This window comes from Octopus sinensis, unplaced genomic scaffold, assembly GCF_006345805.1.
Source record: "Octopus sinensis unplaced genomic scaffold, ASM634580v1 Contig10522, whole genome shotgun sequence".
NCBI lineage: Eukaryota > Metazoa > Mollusca > Cephalopoda > Octopoda > Octopodidae > Octopus > Octopus sinensis.
In genome coordinates this window covers 218,413-237,004 of record NW_021832127.1, presented here as the reverse complement: position 1 = coordinate 237,004, position 18,592 = coordinate 218,413, and the positions used below count along the sequence as shown (strand labels likewise).

The 18,592-nt window shown below is 34.8% G+C and overlaps 1 protein-coding gene across 1 annotated transcript; it reads right to left on the bottom strand.

The window, feature by feature from the left end:
- Positions 1-10,402: 10,402 nt before the first annotated feature.
- Positions 10,403-11,014, bottom strand: LOC115228450. Its single transcript, XM_029799028.1, has one exon. The coding sequence runs from the start codon at positions 11,012-11,014 to the stop codon at positions 10,403-10,405; it is 612 nt and encodes a 203-aa protein (XP_029654888.1).
- Positions 11,015-18,592: the final 7,578 nt, after the last annotated feature.

Genomic DNA, 18,592 nt, shown 5'->3' with positions numbered 1-18,592 from the left:
CACCACCAAACTTCAAAGTTGGCGTTAAATGGGCATAATTTAAGGCTTTATTTTTTTTCTAAAGCAAAATGTTCTTTTTTTAGATGAAAAAATTTCAAAGGAAGCCTCGTCACTCTATATAACAGTTCTCCACGTTTCATTGCTTATTGCAGAAAAGATTATTGAAAGCTCGTATTGTTTTTCACTATTTTTTTTGATAAAAAAGGTTTTCTTTTACACACACATGCTTTGTAATGATTTTCATGTAGATAATTGCTTATTGTTTTTTGCAGACAACTTTTCCTGTAAAATCAAAGACTTCTTCTTTCAGGTTGGCCAGTGTTTTTTTTGGATTTTCTTTCACAATGTTGACAAGTTTACAAATATCTGAGTTAGAGAGCTTTTGGATCTTCCAGAATCAGGTATACGATCAACAGTCCCTTTTTATTTAACTTATTCATTTAATATTATGTTATTCTTTTCGATGCCCCTTTCCGTGATTACCAATATAGCATTCACCCCTGCGTTCAATTCCTGGTTTTAAATTCCAGTCCTAAGCAACAAAATTATTTCTGACGAGCAGAGTTAGGAGTATTCTTCTAAAAACTCATATAAAAATCATCAAGTTCAGCCATACAAGTCGATAATCTTCCCGTGTGGGGTGCATACACGTTTATGAAAGTCATAACGATTTTGTATTACGTTGATATAGCAAATTCGATCTGTTATCCTCCATACATTAAGTAACTGATCCACAAGTGAGATGTGTATAGCAAAGCCCATGCCATAATGACGGGATTCGGACAGTAATAGTATTAGCCGGTACAGTGCACCCTCTTATAGGGCGACCCCGGACATGGGCACCCTCGGGTTTGAATTTTTACTAGGAGTTTTTGTTTCTCTTTTGAAAGATAAACTTAGTTATGGGGCATTTTAGATTATATATATTTTTTAGTTTTAATTTTTGAATGTTATTTTATAATAAATAATAATAACGTGTTTCTGTTGATATGCTGAAAAGAATTTCTGTCAAAGACAAATTAGAGATTGCGAAGCCTTTAAAAAATAAAAATATATCTGAAAGGGACATATTAAAAAAATTCAAGACAAGCAAATGGACTGTTTCTAGAATCAAGTGAGATATATATAATTTTTATGGATGTAAAGGGACTGAGATCTTCAGAGAACCCGGTAATAGTGATAAACATTCATTTTTCGAAAAGGTTGTTTTTACTTTATTTCAAAAGTAATAATTAAATATTCCTAAATTTATATAGATTAAGAAATTATAATTTAGTAGTTTCAGGACTATTACTACAATCTACCATAGAATTAACTTATACTTGTGTTGATGTCAAAAAATAAAGAAAGAATTAGCGTTTTTCTATGTACATATCCAATTGGTGAGAAAATGAAACTTTTGCTAATTGAAAATACAATCTCCTCGTTGCTTGAAAAAATTTAATATTGAACAGCATAATGTATTATATATGTCTTTAAAAATGCTTGGATGAAAAGTCATATTTTTAATGCATGGTTGTATGTAATAAATGAATAAATGAAAGATAATAAAAGAAATATTTTAGATAATGCAGGATTCCATAAGGCAGATGATTTCTAATATAAATTTTTATATCTGTTTAAAAATACTACTCCGTTGCTTTAGCCGCCTGATCTGGGAATAGTTCGCTCATTAAAAACATTTTACTCACATGAATTGGTTAAATTTATACGCTTTTTTGAAGGCGAAGAATTAATATTAAATGCTATTCACAGTAGATGAAATAATCTTTTAAGGTCTATCAAATATAAATATGAGAAATGTTTTGTTAGCAATTGAAGATGCTTGGATGAATGGTACTATAGAAACGATCAAGACTTTTCGGAATAAAACTAATGAGCAACTTACAGATGATGTTCAAAAAATGTAATCAAATAAATGTAGAACAAATCGAAGAAATTGTCAATGAAGTTATATCAGGCGAAATCTCTGGTATAGAAAATGATGACGCATTATATGATGAAGTTGCAAAATTCCAATCAACTAAAAAACTAGTTTCTACAATTAATGCGCTGGAAGATGGCATTTTTTTGTTTGGTCCAGAGATATTAAGTGGATTTTATATTTTTAAAAAATTAACGATGGATCGATTTTGATTCACAATACTTCACTGAAAAAGGTATAAAGGAGCATACAACTCGGCAATCAATGAATTGTTTATACGTCGTCGAGAGTTAAGATTTCAAGTGAAAACTTATGATCCTAAACAGAAATCCGAATTAAATAAGCTGAGGAACAAAATCCAACACGAAATCAAAAGCAACATTCAGATGCAAATCCTTGTCGGACTTCTTGGACGCATAATAGAAATGGAGAGGTTACATTCAGATGGAAAATGTTTATATCTATGCGCTTACTCAAACGTGGGTCGGCTAAAACCAATCTAAAAATTCAAGATGAGTTTGGTAATTTTGTATTGAACGCTAATCGCTCGGCTGAACTTATAGCCCGACACTTTTGCGATTAGTTCAATCGGGAGGACACTTTACCGCTCTCACAATTCGAAGGATAACTTTGTTTACTGAACAATATGTTCACAAATCCCGAGATTCGTAGAGCAATGCTTTGACTGAATAACCATGATAATATTTGCTGAGAGCTGTTGAAATACGCACCGACCAAGCTTGCAAAAGGGATAACCTTTATATTCAATGAGATATTCAGGACTCATTGTCCAATTAAACTTGCAATGGTAATTCTACTCACTTTGCAAAAACCCGGCAAACCTGCAGGTCCAATTGAAAATCTCAAGCCAATCGCCCTTTTAAAGACGCTGTAAAAAAACTCGGTCAATTATAACATTGAATCGCATATTAAAATTAGTTGATCAATACTCTTCGCCAAGTCAAAGCGGATTCATACCGAGAAGTTCATCCGCTGATATAGTATGGAGTCATCGGTGGCTTACGTCATATGTCAGAAGTATAGGAAATGGGAGTTGACATATCAAAAGCGTTTGAGTCTATCTGTAGGGATAAAATGTTGCGGGTTCTCGAGGATATTATTGATGGGGACTCTTTGAGGATTGTGCGTTTTTTTCTAGCTGATATGAGCCTTGTAGTGAAAGTGGAGATAGACCATTCTGATAAATTTACCACCAGGATTGGTACTGTGAGAGGACTTTCGTTTGCCAGTTCTCTTTGTAATCCATTTTGAAGCCGGGATGAGGGAATTCCATCATTTATATCGGTAGTTCTTAACGTGGGAAATATTACCCGATATTTTTAAACGTCAAATCTATTTGTATACACGTGACAAAAACTTTAGACGTTATACATAAATTTTAACCGTAAAATTCAACGATAAAATCAAGACTTTCTTAAATTTGGATTTGTATTTTTTTAATGAAGACTCCAGCAAACCATTTTGTCTAATATGACGAGTAATATTCTCAAACGAAGCAATGAAACTTTTTTTGTTACGTAATCAAATTCGAACAAAACATTCTAATAAGATGGGAGAATCAATTGACTATTTTGTTAAACTGAGGAAAAATTACAATAATGAAGCAAATTTGAAGAATAATTTTATTAAGGAAACACTTTAATCTCAAAGTTTTTATTTTTCATGTAATTTATATAGGGATTGGTCTCTTCCTATCAAATAGCAGAATTAATTGCCAAACATGGTTATCCCCATACACTTGCTGAAAATATTATTATTTCTTCTTTTAAAATTTTGTTAAAAAATATGCTAGAGAAAGATCTTTCAGAGATTGTCGCAAACCGAAAATGAAACCGAGTCGAGACTGAAACCATGAAAGCTGTCATCAATGCCAATCCTTGTTAAAAATAAGATAATCAAATATTTTTCAAAGGAAAATCAATATAGCCTTTTCCGCAGAGTCATAGTATTTTATAGCTCCGCACAGATAGGAAACACACTTTATTTTCAAATAAAGAATTTATTTTTAGCTAATAGTAAGTAAGGCCAGGGAATGATCTTTACTTTTTTCAAAGAAAACATTAACTAATTATTTTCAAGTATCTTTTTAAGGCGTTTAGAGTGAACCCTTCTAACTATTCCCTTACTATCTTTAACATGCATATTTTGAATATATGTCTACTACAGACATTAACCAAGAAAAATGATCATTTTGATAAGAGAATAACTAATAAACTTTAAACCTTTTATGATCAATTAAATCGACTTAAACCTTACATTATGTAAATGGCTTGAAACGTCACACTGTTTCAGTGGGGTAGCAAACTTGCATATATTGCACTCACATACGATTTGAAGAATTATGTTTCGCTTGATTACAAAAAATCTCCTTCAGCAAAGTGCATTCAGAGCATTATGCCGACAATGGTTTGTTTCATGAATTTTGGAGCAATGACATTCCTTTCTTTTGTGCTTGTTAAGCAGATATAGCTTTCCATCAATAAGAATGAAATTTTCAGTTTTCTTTTATAGTCTGGATTTTTTAATTTTTGAAATATCCACGTCTTGCCCTTCAAAGACGAATTTTAGTAGATTATAAAAACCCTGTCTCTCAGTATCTCAGTAATGATACAGTTCGTAAAAGAACTGATAAAGAATTTAGGGCGTATTGTGTGGTAAGTTGAGAGTAATTAAATTTTCATTTCAAATTGCTGTATCGCTAGTTCCAGATAATCAATCAGTTTTATGTGTTATGTCAGTACAATTAATTACTTAAAGGTTACAATAGACATTTTAAAGCATCGGTTATCCAAGAAGAGCTTTTATTTTTGAGAAAATTAGAAACTGATACTACAGAATTATTATTAGCAAATTTCCTAGTTCTAGTCTTTGAAATGAAAAAACTCCGATGTTATTGTTTTCCTTCTTCCTATTTGGTCGAAAAAGGATTTAGCCAATTAAAGCATATTCTAACTATGGAGATAAACACGTTAAATATATGTGATCGTGGAGATATTCGACTCAATCTCAATCTGACAAATATAAAAGCAGATTCTGAAGCTCTATCAAGCAAACATCAGTTTAAAGAAGCACATTAGTTAAATTAATTTTTGCAAATTTTTGTCGCTTTTTATTTCTTTATGAAAAAAATTAGCTATTAATCGAATTTTTATAAATTTTTATATTAATACGTCACAACAAAAATTTTGGGGCGGTGAAATATTTGGTTGGGTGATGAAAGTTCTAAAAGGGCGACAAGTGAAAAGGCTGAAAACTACTTATTTAAATAACAATTTTGTGGAGCTAATATACGCTGATTACATTGATTTAGAGTATAAGGATGTGAAAAATCTAAGATCTGTAGCAGATAAAGCCACAACAGTTCTGAAGAGGTGGTCATAGAAAATCAATTCGGAATAAGCTTGAAATTATTCCATTTAGTATCCTTTTTTCATAATAATAGAGCCTTTTTCACGGAGCCATAGTACTTTATGACTTTCAAAGGCAGGACACACACTTTTATTTTTAAGTCAAAATAAGTTAATTAATTTTTAACTATAGATAGATAGAGCCAAGGAATTATCTTTACTTTTTTTTTCTTTTTTCGTGTCCTTTGGATCCAAGATAGACGCTCCGGTTCCGCAGTGAGTGTTCATTGATGACGACGTCACTCGTCAAGCTTTTTAGCATCGTAGATGTGTGGATTAAAAAAATTATTTGTTCTTTATTTAAAAAACTGGTATTGCTAGGTTAACTACATGGCACTTTTTAATGCTGAATTGAATTAATGAATTTTTTTGTTAATTAATTCGTATAAGTGGTTATAGGTACCATACAGATTTAAATAATTTCATTATCAAAATAATTTAATAAATGTTTCAAATGTTGCAACCTAGTGAGTGATTCATTTTTTAAATGCTTGAATTTGCATCCAATTAATCTGTTATTTATAGTTTATATATGTTATTACGGTATAATTTAGCGAGAAAAAATAATAGGAGCTCGTAAAATGCGTTGTTCAACCTGCTTACTTGTCTTCTTCAAGGAAATTCTAAAAAATTTGTTTTAATTGTTTCTAGAATCAAAGTATGATCCCATAAAGTGGCGCGCGGTGCCTTTTTGTACTTTAATGCGCCTTTTTGCATTTCCATACATCCTCTCTACAGTCTAAGTAAGTGCGTGTGTCGTGGGATCGATAAAATTTTGCCTAAAAGTAAGAAAGTGTTTACATTCGCAATTTCGCATTTTCCATAGTTGAATTTAAGTCGAAAAAGCTTACAAGTTCAACACAAATGATTTGAGCGTTCTGATTTTTTCCCAAGACATAATGAAGTGATTAAGTTTATCCATCTTCACTTTGGTCGAATGTATGGAATTAGAAAAAGCAGGAAATTGAAAAGATATTAGGATATGTCAATAATGTGGACCCAACGTGTCGAAATCAGAGTTGAAACGTTAATTATGATTAAAATGAAAGTACAATTCAAAAAACCTGACATTTTGTGTCTGACAAGAGGAAAAAAGAAATAAATTTAATCGAAGTGGGCATTATCTCACAAGATCGTTTAAAGCCAGTTGAAGTAGAGAAATTTTACAAATACAACCTGTTTGCAAGCGAATTGTCGGTTCTGTATGAAGCAAAAGCAAAGATTATTCCATTTGTCTTGACATGAGATGGAGTTGTCTCAAAGTTCTTTAAACTTTAAACATCTAGAAGTTTTATATCTCCCAATCATAAGAGGCTTCATTTTCTCAGTCCAGTGTAATTTGTGCAAAGTAACAAGGAAAACTATCCTAAAGTAATATATATTCAGGGTTAGGTTTTTTGCACACAAATTTATAAAATATCCCGGTTTCATCAGCATTGTATAAATTTTGTATACCATAAATTAATTGGCCATAACTCAATAATTTTATAAGGTTTTCAAAGTTTTAACGTTGAAAGCACAAGCATTGGTGTTAACGCATCAAGCATTAGTGTGTAAAAATGAAGTTTATTAGCTTTTTTTTTATCGCAACTGATAGTTTGAAAATCAGGATTCCCGCACCGCGGATATCAAGCGAGTTACCTCGCAAGATTGCTATCGACAGCCAGCTGGTTTCCCGGGAGTTATTTGTCTTATTTCCAATGAGCTTCCCGATCGACGAAAGAATCCTCATCTCCTCGGGCTTAATCACGCCGCTCGTCTCCACAGCGATTGGGACAAAGTGGTAAGCGTCAGGAAGCGACGGGTATTGCCTCCATTTGTTTTCCTCGGCCCGGCGAGACGCGAAGTCAGGACATGACGCAGACTGAGTAACGGTTCCCGGTGCAAAGGTGTCCGCACAGGTCACATCTTAAACGAGGCAGGATTAGTGTTAATGCATCAAGCATTAGTGTTAAAGCACCAAAGATTAGTGTTAATGCATCAGCATTAGTGTTAAGGCACCAAACATCAGTGTTAATTCTCGCATATAAGCAAGAACTAACGTTTTTCGGAGAATTCTGTGTTTGAGTTAAAGCTATATATGGACAAAAAAATACTATATCTTTTTCAAACAAAAAACCAATTGTTGAACATTCAAGTAATGGAAAATCTAACAAAGAAATAAGTGACTATCTTAATATGGCTCAATCCTCCATAAGGCAAATACTTTGTCAATGGAGAAAATCTGAAAATATTGAGAGCAAAACCTCGTGGTGGAGATTATTCTTCCAAATTGAATGATTTACACAAGCAATACATTCTTGGTTTGGTCGATAATAATCCATTATTGACACTATCAAAGTTAAAAGACATGCTGTTTTCTAAATATTGGATAAATATCAGTCCGAGTATTATACCACAACAACTTCAATTTTATAATTTACAGGCCCAATTTCATAATTGGCAAGTTTAATTTTATTTATAATTGAAAACTTCAGTTTTATAATCGCCAAGTTCAATTTTATAATTTACAACTTCAGTTTTATAATTGTCAAGTTCAATTTTATAATTGGCGTAATTTATAATTTCAAAGTCAAAATTGAACTTAATTTTAAAGTCAACATTGAATTTGCTGCTTTATTATGAAATATGCTGCATTTAATCAAATTTTTTGATGGATCACAGGCTTTGGAAAAAAGAAAGCAAATTTGTGTCGTATATGAATGTGGAGGGGATTGAAAAAGTTTAGCGAAAACTTTGGCTGTAAAAAGCTTGACAGGCTATTATTGGATCCGAAATGAAAGAATTGTCTGAAAATTGTTAGAACGTTACGGTTTACATTTGTCAACCGAAAGCATACGTAAACATATACATGGTATGCTTTACACAGTGAAAAACTGTCGAATGAAACCTCAGAGAGCCAATTGTCCAGAGGTCAAATTACAAAGAGCTGAATTTGCGAGAAAACTTCTTGAATATCAAGGAGAGTTTCGAACAATATTGTTTGCTGATGAAACAAATTTCAACTTGTATATTCGTCGTTCAAAAAATAAATTAATTAATTACTCAAAAGATTGGTCAAAAGTTAGATCACGTGTATCGTCTATTGCATCGACTTCAAAAGGTCCAAATATCCATGTAATTGGAGCTATTTAAGTACATGGGATTATTCATTATGAAATACAACAATGCTCTTTTAAGTCTGATGTGCAAAAGAGTTTGCCAGGAACTGTCTTCGCAAGGCCTATGAAATAAACAACTCCAGGGCCGTAGTTATAATTGACAATGCCCCATGCCATTCACGACTGAAAGAAATCCTTCGTGAATAAGAGTTCACAATGCATCAAATTCTTCAATTGGCGCCATATACTATTGAAAATGGATACGTGCTCAATTCTATTGAAAATGGATACGCTTGGGCACTTGCGGAGGAGAGGAAGAGGTCAAAATACGTACTCCTTTCTGACGCTTAAAAGTTCGTCCCTCTTGCTTTTGAGACCACTGACGTGGTCGATAAGGAGACCGAGAGGTTGTTGCGTATTCTCGGCGATAAAATTGTCTTAAAGACCCATGACCGGAGGGAGGCGAGTTAACTTTTCCAGCGCGTCTCGATCTCTATTCTACGCGGGATCTGCCTCTCGATCCGCAATGCGTTTTCGTCGGAATGACCCCAAGGTCCGATATAGCTCTACTAGTTTCCGATTTCATTTCATTAAAAATAAATTAAAAAAAATTATACAATTATGCGAAAATTTTTTCTGACGATAGAAGCGAATTAATCCAAGATTTTACCAAATTTCTTTAAGGATTTCTTTTTATTAGAATTATAAATAAACTTTATGCCACGAGCTAAGATTAAAACCGAGCTGGAGTTGAAACTATGAAGCTGAAATCAATGTTAATCATTAATCAGCTGGTTGTACAAGAGGCTATCGATAGTAATCTTGCGAGGTAACTCGCTTGCTATTCGCGGTGCAGCCACTGGCGAATTTTGATTTTCAAATTATTAGTTGCGATAATTAATTTAATTAACTGTTTGTATATCTTTTTTCCTCATGTCAATCATTGTCAAATAATAAAGTATACAGCAGCCCAAAAAGTACTCCGGCTATATCAATTAAGATATTCGACATTATTGTATTTACATGTAGACCACAGTCTAATATTTACTTACCAAACCAACATAAGTCGACTCTTCGGACTAGTAATCAAGAAAAATACTACTTTCCTGTCTTTTACATTGATGGGATGCTTCTATAAGTGGAGAGCTCTCAATCTAAACACTTTTATGATTTAGTATCAGATGAAGAAGAAAAATTTAATTAAGTACTGAAAAAAATCGTGTCGAAATGTAGTTTTATTTTATTCTACTTTTCATACGCGTTAATTGAAAAGCTGTTAGTTATTGACGAACAGCTTTTCGAAAATAAAAAAGACAGACTAGAAGCATTCACAGTTCTTTACTAAAACAAGTCTATGGTGACAAACAAATCAGTCACAAATTCAGAAAGTGTCGAAGAAATGCCAAATTGGACAATTTTTGGCGTACTCTTTATCGATTTTAAAAAAATAGGGTAAAAAATTATTCAGCTGGATAGTGTTTTTTTATCAAATATTATCTTTTTATTTATGGATCCTTTGATAAAAAAGATACATAAATATCATCCTCAATACTGAGTTGCGCACAATGGACTGATTTTTAATTACGTTGAGACATTTTTTTCCTAAAAAAGGCACTTGTTTGTAATTTTTTGGAAAAAGTTTTTTGTTAATAACAAACTATTGAATAAAAAATCTTCTTTGTTTCATTCCATAATTCTTGAATCGTTGATGCTCCACATTTTTTAACTTCTTTTTTTAAAATTGCCCATAGATTTTCAATTATATTTAAGTCAGGAGATTGACTTGGCCATTTTTCCATGAGTTTTATGTTGTTTTCGGCCATAAACGCTCTAGTGGATTTTGATGTATGACATGTTGCTCCATCTTGTTGAAGAAAATAATTTTCTTCATAAAAATTTTCAAATCCTTCTTTTATAACGCGTTGATATTCGGCGGAGTCGACTGTTTTTCAGCAAGGGACAATTGATCTTTGCCCATTGCTTTTAAATGCTCCCCATATCGTAATTGATAAAGGGAATTTCACAGTTTCAATTGAATATTCTTTCTGTAATTTTGATCCAGGGGGTCTTCTTATATATTGCCTAGACATCTGATTTAACTGAATCCGGCATTCATCAAAAAATATCACTAAATTCCAGTCGTCTTGATTCCACGGAATTTTAGTAAGACACCATGTATATCTTTTATCAACCTGAGATGCAGTCAATTTTGGTTTTTTCACTGCAATGCGTCCGAATAAATTGTTGCGTCTCAAAATTCGTTTAATTGTCGAAAGAATCACTTTTCCGGAAAAGTTACAGCATATAAGAAGATCGTTGGCGGTTATTTTTGGGTGTAATTTTGACATTCTGATAAGATAGCGTTCATCATTTTTGGTTAATTTTTTGTTCCTTCCCTTTTTTGGCATATCGTTATATAAATATCCGTGTAAAAATCGCTTTTTAATTTTTTGAATGGCACAACGAGAGATTCCCAAATCTTTGGATATTTTCACCTGAGATTCGCCACATTTTAATTTTTCGATGACGAGAAACCTGTTATAAGCTGATGCACGAGGCATTTGAATTTTTTATTAGAATTAATAATAATAAATTATAGAATTATTGCTTTTTACATAAGTGCCTCTAACATATGAGCGACCAATTATTTTTTGTTTTCAAGTTTGAGAATACTATCGGTCGAATATTTATAAAAACTTTGGAAATGTTTAATTTCCTTTAAAAACCTAATTTATTCTTTAAAATCTTTCGAAAATTAATAAATAAGTGCCTTTTTAGGGAAAAAATAAGGTGCCTCTAACATTTGGACGGGACTGTATTACGGGATGTGCTATAATAATTTTAGTAAATGACCTAATTTTAATGTTTCATTTGTGCGCTAGTTCTAATCAGGGGGAATCTTGACAGGCTAATAGCAGAGTTATTTCTATCCACCAATCAGGAGGAATGGTTTTAGCCGATTCTTCTGTGTGTTCACACATAAATCCGCATTAAGCGAAAGTTGAAGAACTGAAGAAGGGTAAACTAAGAGCTTTTCTCAAAACTTTTGTAATAACGAATTTAAGTTAGTTCTCCGAATTGTCCACTCGGTCTCTTTAGCTATAGGAAAAATGATAATCTCTATCGGAAGTTAGCATCTCTTATGTTGCTGTATATCCGATTTAAATATATTGTTAAAAGATGGAATTCATAATTTTATTAATATAATATTGAATTTTTAGATTTGTCCATCGACTCTGAACACTTTTTTCTCTTAGACCAGGGGTCGGCAAATACTTTTGGAGAAGAGCCAATTTTGAACATTTTTGGAAATTTCGAAAAATTGAAGAGCCACCTTTTACCACTTGTCAAAAATTTAAATTCATACAATTAAATAGACATTAATTTAAAAAATAATTAAGAATTCATTTTAAAAAATTAAATTAATTAGACGCATTAATGAGAAATGTGATTCCTCATTTCTTTGGAGAGTTGGCTAATGTCTGGGTCGTAAGTCGTTAATTTTAATCTGAGGTTAGATTCCAAATTCGAATCTGTAATTTTGTTCCTTAATTTCGATTATATATATAATTTATATGAGAAAAACTTTGTTCACACATGTGGACCCGAATATTGTCAAAATTCCGTATGCAAATTTTTTTAATTCATAATAAGAATCTGGAAGAGAATTCCAAGTTTCGAAAATCACATCTTCAGGTTTCTTTTGTATAACATTAATATCATTTTTAATTTTACCAGACAATGTTTCTGTTTCAAGTAATTCTGAAAGGCGAATAAATTTTGATGCCCATAGTTCCTTACATGTCAAGTCCAATAGCTGCATTTCGAACTCAGCTGCGTTGATCTCAAATGGCAATAAATTTAAATTGCTGACTTTAGCACGTAGAGGGTTTATAACGAACGATAGTGTTGCTTTTTCTTTTCTAAAATCCTTAAACCTTTTTATATTTAAACATTCATTTTTAACCTGTCATTGAAAGATTCCTTCATATACAAAAGAGCATTTTTAAAATAAGTTTTATTTATAGTTCGATCATTTTCTTTCAAATATTGGCGTAATTTAGGAAAATGTAAAATATTTTGTTCTATATCCTCTTCAAACAGAATTAATTTTTTTTCTAATAATATCACTTCCTCATACATGAAAAATGCAATATTTCCACTCCTTTGCAATTTTGAATTAAGTTTGTTTAATTCTGATGTTATGTCAACCATAAAATAGAATTTCTGCAGCCATTGGTCATCACTTAATTCGTCATAATGAATTTTTTTCTCATTTAAAAAAAGTTTGACTTCTTCCATACAAGAAGCAAACCGATTGAAAACGTTCCCTCTCGAAAGCCAGCGAACTTTGTTGTATTGAAGTAGATCAATATACTCGTTGTTGGTTTCGTTTAACAACTCTTTAAATAGCCGATGATCAAGTCCCTTAAATATATAATAAATAATATATTACTCTTGATATAATGAAGTTAGTAATCTTTATGACCAATTCCATCACTTCTAAAATTTCCTTCGGAAATGTTTGCGCAGGTAGTACTTCTTGGTGGATAATACAATGTAGAGTAATCACTTCATGATCAATTCTCCTTTTAATTAAAGTTATAAATCCCTTTCTCGATCCCAGCATGCTTGCAGCACCGTCAGTTGAAATTGAAACGATTTTATTAAGAGGAATATAATTTGTTTCAAAATATTCTACGACTGCGCCAACAAGATCTTCACCACGGGTTTGACCCTTTAGAGGCAATAATGCCAAAAGTTCTTGCCTCAGGAAACCTCGAAACACATAACGAACAGACAGAGACACCTAAGTATGACATGAACAATGATACTTGTGAAATGTCATTTATATCACATGATTCATCTATTGCTATTGAAATTGAATTAGACAATTTCATGTCAGAAACTTGTTAAACAGATACATTCGAAGACATCTTAAAAGTCCTGTCGGCTACTATTTTCGCAGATAAAGGTATATTCATTATCTTATTCACGATTTCTGCCTTATTTGAAAAATCGTGAAAAAGTTCTTCAGAGGTTTTAATGAAACATGCCTTTATAAATTCGCCATCGGTAAATGGTTTCCCCTTTTTGCGATCTCGTGGTTTATCAAAAAACTGGCAATATTTGCAGTCCTGGCATTATGATACCAATATTTAAAAGCGGAATTCTCAATCTGATTATTCTTTGCAAGTTCTTCTACAGCTTTCTTTCGGGAATCACCAATTGGATATTTTTTTGCGAAATTTGAGTGTTTTGTATTAAAGTGTCTCTTTAAATTTGACTTTTTATTTTGATTCAAAGTTTCCTGGCAAATGAGACATTTCGGTAGTTGTTCTGAATTAGACGTGAATGAAAAAGTTTCAGTTCATTTTGATTGAATATGTCGCGATATATCGATGTTTTAATTAATTTTTTTATTGCTAGGCATAAATCGATGTACCACAAAAAATAAATGTTAAACGTGCAAAGATTTTTTGTTATTAACAAAACAAAAAAAATAGTTAAAAATTGAAAGAGCCTACCGTAAGAGTTAAAGAGCCTTCAAAGGCTCGCGAGCCTGCTTTTGCCGACCCCTGTCTTAGACCACCCAGAGAGGGCAGAATGGATTCTTTTCCTCGGTTATCAATCCGTATGGACGATTCGAAATAATCTCATGGGTTTACTTTATCAGAATTCTTTTTTTGTAGAATAGAATGGGCAACTGATTGCGAAAAGACGAGAAGTCCTCGGGATAAGCAATGGCCTCGAGAATTATCCAAGAATTTCCCAATAAATTTTGATTACCCTCATTCGTCGATGTTCTTAGTGAAATTGAGTCAGGGAACTTTTCTATCCAAAATGCTTACAATTTTCTGAGAAATCGATTTAAAAGAAGATGCATGTAAAATAAATGAATACATCGAGAAGAGATTGAACACGAATGAAATTTGTAAAATTATTAACGGAGATGGAATTTTTTTGCATTTGAAAAAGTTTCATTTACTCCAGTGTCAGGCAACTACGTGTTCCGTAGAGCGCTCGTTTTCAGTTCGTAAAAAAATTGAACAAAGACCGGAATTTTGAAACTAAAAACGTTAAATATTATGTGATTCTATATAATTCATGTTTCTAGAAAAAATTATTGCCTAAAAATTGTCTGAAAAACTTCTTTTTAGGTCTACATTTTGGTGAACTTTCCTCTTTTTTGGAAGCCTTCCCGATCGGAAGCTTGGGGACTCTCTTGGATTCTGACACACTGCGAGTTGGTATCTGTCTACGTATCGGTCTCAAAGTTTGTGAACCACACAAATGCCGCTGTGGTGCATCGATTGATCAATTTGGACTTCACCCTCTTTCCTGTCGAAAAAGCGCTGGTAGATTCCCGAGGCATTCAGCTCTCAACGACGTTATAAGAAGAGCTCTCGATTCAATCGGATTCCCATCAGTGCTGGAACCACCTGGATTGGACCGAGGAGATGGAAAACGCCCAGACGGGATGACTATCTTTCCGTTTTTGGAGGGAAAGCCTCTCGTATGGGATTCAACATGTTCCGACTCCTTGTCCAAGACAAAAATGTTGGAAAGTGCCTGCAATGCCGGCACAGCTGCGGATAAAGCAGAGGACATCAAGAAGAAGAAATATGATGGGCTCACCAATCGTTACGTTTTCCGGCCGGTTGCTGTCGAAACCCTGGGATCTATTTGGAAGGAGTCGTTGTGCTTCCTCAAGTGTATTGGACGTCTCAAGACCTTGAGAACACACAATCCTCTGGAGACGAGATGGCTCCTCCAGAACGTGTCCCAAGCAATAGTGAGGGGAAACAGGATCGCCATCAGTTCTTCTTATTGATCTTAGTTAACATTTTTCTGGAATTGACATTTTATATCATCAAAAAAGTCAACAAAATAGTGAGGGGAAACAGGATCGCCATCAGTTCTTCTCCTTATTGACCTCAGTTAACATTTTTCTGGAATTGACATTTTATATCATCAAAAATAAAAATGATTTTGTTGACTTCATGGAGATCAATTTTTGATTTTGTTAGGTCAACTTTGTTGCTACCCTACTTATGACTCACCAAATCGATTATATTCTTGGGGCATATGACTACTTAAAAGAAGCAAACACAGCAAACTCCAACTCATCGATGACACGGGAAAAATTATTTATGACCCCACTGTTCAAACCGAACTAATAGCCGATCATTTTGAAAATCAATTCAATTTAATTACCAAGAACATTCTATTTTTACTTGCACAGCCGTAGACCTTGACAGGGCTATTACGGTGGAGAAGGTCGCCCAAGCTGCTAGCAAACTTAAGAAATACCACCCGCTGGATCAAACCAATGCAGAGCTGATTAAGTACGGTTCAAAGTCACTTATAAACAAAATTGCAACTATATTCAATGATATGTTTATTACCTACAACCCATTCCTGCTAGGAAAGGTACACCCGTTCCTAGTTATTAAAATCTATAAAAGCGAAATTACGCCAAAAAATATAGAGAATCAGATTTCTTGCAAAAATGTTAACATTTGAGGATGAAATTTGTTATTTTATCTCAGATAATGTTAATCTCTGTTTTTGCACAACTGTTCTGCTTTGCAGTATTTGCCCTCACTTCCCCAGTTCAAGGTTCATGCTCGAACAAATCCCTTTCCTCTTCCATCAAAGAAAATATAAATAAGTTCATGAAAGAATCTTTCATTCTGCCTTCTCTTACGGGCAAGTTTAATAAAACAACTTCATCCATTTCCAAAAACAACCCCATTCGGTTACGCAAACGTATCAACTCCTGCTTAATGGCGCACGACGTCGGTTCTGCGGTCCGCATTCTTTCATCTTCCGATTCCGTCCGCACCATTACTCCGGATGTAGTCAAAATTCTCAGCTCTAAGCACCCGACTGGCAATGTGCCTAATTTTTGTCCCCAAACTCCAGAGGGGGTCTCGATTGCTTCTTCGTCTGTCCAGCAACTTTTGTTTGCCTTGAAATCTTTCAGAGGCAATAGTAGTGGTGGTGTTGACGGTCTCCGTCCCATTCACTTAATCGACCTCATTTCCGATACTGCCGAGGCCGGAAACTGTCTTTCACATTCTATCACCAAGCTATGTAACTTATTCCTCTGCGGGGATATATCTGAACATGCTAGACTGCTTTTCTTCTCTGCGAACCTGACAGCTTTGGAGAAAAAAGACGGCGGCATTAGGCCTATTGCCGTCGGAAATGTTTTCCGCCGTTTGTTTGCAAAAGTCAGGTGCAAACTGGTAATTCCGTCTATTAGTGACGAACTCCAGCCCATTCAGTTGGGCGTTGGCGTGCCTGGCGGCTGCGAGGCCGCGGTCCACGCATCCCGGTGTTTTATTGATTCGTCTCACCTCTCTGAAAAGCCCCGGCTACTGCTAAAATTGGATGTTAAAAATGCGTTCAATTCTCTCAATAGAGGGCATCTACTTGAGGCTTGTAAAGACAGAATTCCTTCATTGCTGCCATTTGTTTTTCTTTCATATGGATACCCGAGCCTTTTGGCTGCAGGTGATTCCTTTATTTCCTCCTCTTGTGGTGTACAGCAAGGCGATCCTTTGGGCCCGTTATTATTTGCCCTTTCCGTGGATTTTATTGCCCGCAAGAATTTGTCGCCACTGAATATTTGGTATTTGGATGATTGTACTATTGGTGGTCCGCCCGATATTTTGTTAAAGGACTTGGAATCTCTAATCCCAGCTTTGTCATCCATTGGTCTCGAAATTAATTCTCTCAAATCTGAAATCGTAAATGTTAACATCGATCGTGTTAGTTTTCAAAACATTTTTTCTCAGTTTCGAGGCCTTTTGCCCGATCTGAGACATACTTCCACTGCCGATCTCGAAATCTTGGGTGCTCCGATCTACGACCAATCCGCCATTCGTATTCTTAATTCCAAGAGGAATGCCCTTTCTTCCCTTTGTGATAAACTTGCAGATATTGATCCCCACCCTGCTTATTTCATTCTCAAAAATTATCTTCTGATCCCGAAAATCAATTATGTCCTAAGGAGTTCCCGCTGCTTTTCTATTCCTATTGCCTTGGATTCTTTCGACGCTCTGGTGCGTTCTTCCGCTGAGAAGATTTTTAATGTCAAGTTTGATGACGTTAGTTGGTGTCAGGCCAAACTTCCTGTATCCTTTGGCGGTCTGGGGCTTCGCTCCGCGCTCGACCTTTCTCTTCCCGCTTTCCTTTCATCTTCTTCAGGATTGTATCTTCTTGTCCATAAGATTCTTGAAAAATCACCCGAATCAACTTTGGACTCTGATATCAATTCTGCACTCTTGCTTTGGAAGGAAAAGGATTTCGTCTTACCGTCAGAACGATCTCTCCAACGTGAATGGGACAAAATTATTTGTGAATATTACGTTGACTCGTTGGAGCGTCTCTTGGACCAGCACAGACTAGCTTGCTTCCGTGCCAGTCGCCAACCGTATTCTGGCTCCTGGCTTAACTGCCTTCCCACGACCCATTTGGATACCTGCCTCGACTCTGATGCCCTCCGTTTTGGAATATGCCTTCGTCTCGGACTACCGATTTGTAATCCCCACCCCTGCCGGTGTGGATCAACGATGGACACATACGGGCTCCATGCCCTTTCCTGCAAGAAAAGCGCAGGTCGCATACCTCGTCATTCGGCTCTTAACAAGATCATTCTCCATGCCCTCGAAAAGGCAGGGTATCCTTCTGTCCTTGAGCCAATTGGTCTTGACCGTGGTGACGGAAAAAGGCCTGATGGCTCGACGTTGTTCGCTTTCGACGCTGGTAAACCACTAGTTTGGGATGCCACGTGTGTTGATTCCTTCTCTAAGTCGGCCATCAACGAATCCGCCTCTCTGCCCGGGTCCCGTGCTAATAGGGCTGAATATACAAAATCCGAAAAATACCAGGGCTTGTTAGACGGCTTTTGGTTTTGGCCAATTGTTGTTGAGACTTCGTGCGTCTTTGGCACAAAGACTATTGATCATCTGAAGAAACTTGGCCACCTCTGTTCATTACGCTCCAAAGATCCTAGGGAATTTACATTCCTAATCCAAAGGATCCTGTTGGCCGTTGTGCGTGGGAACAGCTGTTCCATCCGGCTTGCTGGCCGATTAATTTCTGATTAATTTAACTTTCCATATATT

What these genes read in the sequence shown, in the direction of transcription:
- LOC115228450 (XM_029799028.1), bottom strand. Translation starts at nt 11,014, where the DNA reads ATGCCTCGTGCATCAGCTTATAACAGGTTTCTCGTCATCGAAAAATTA.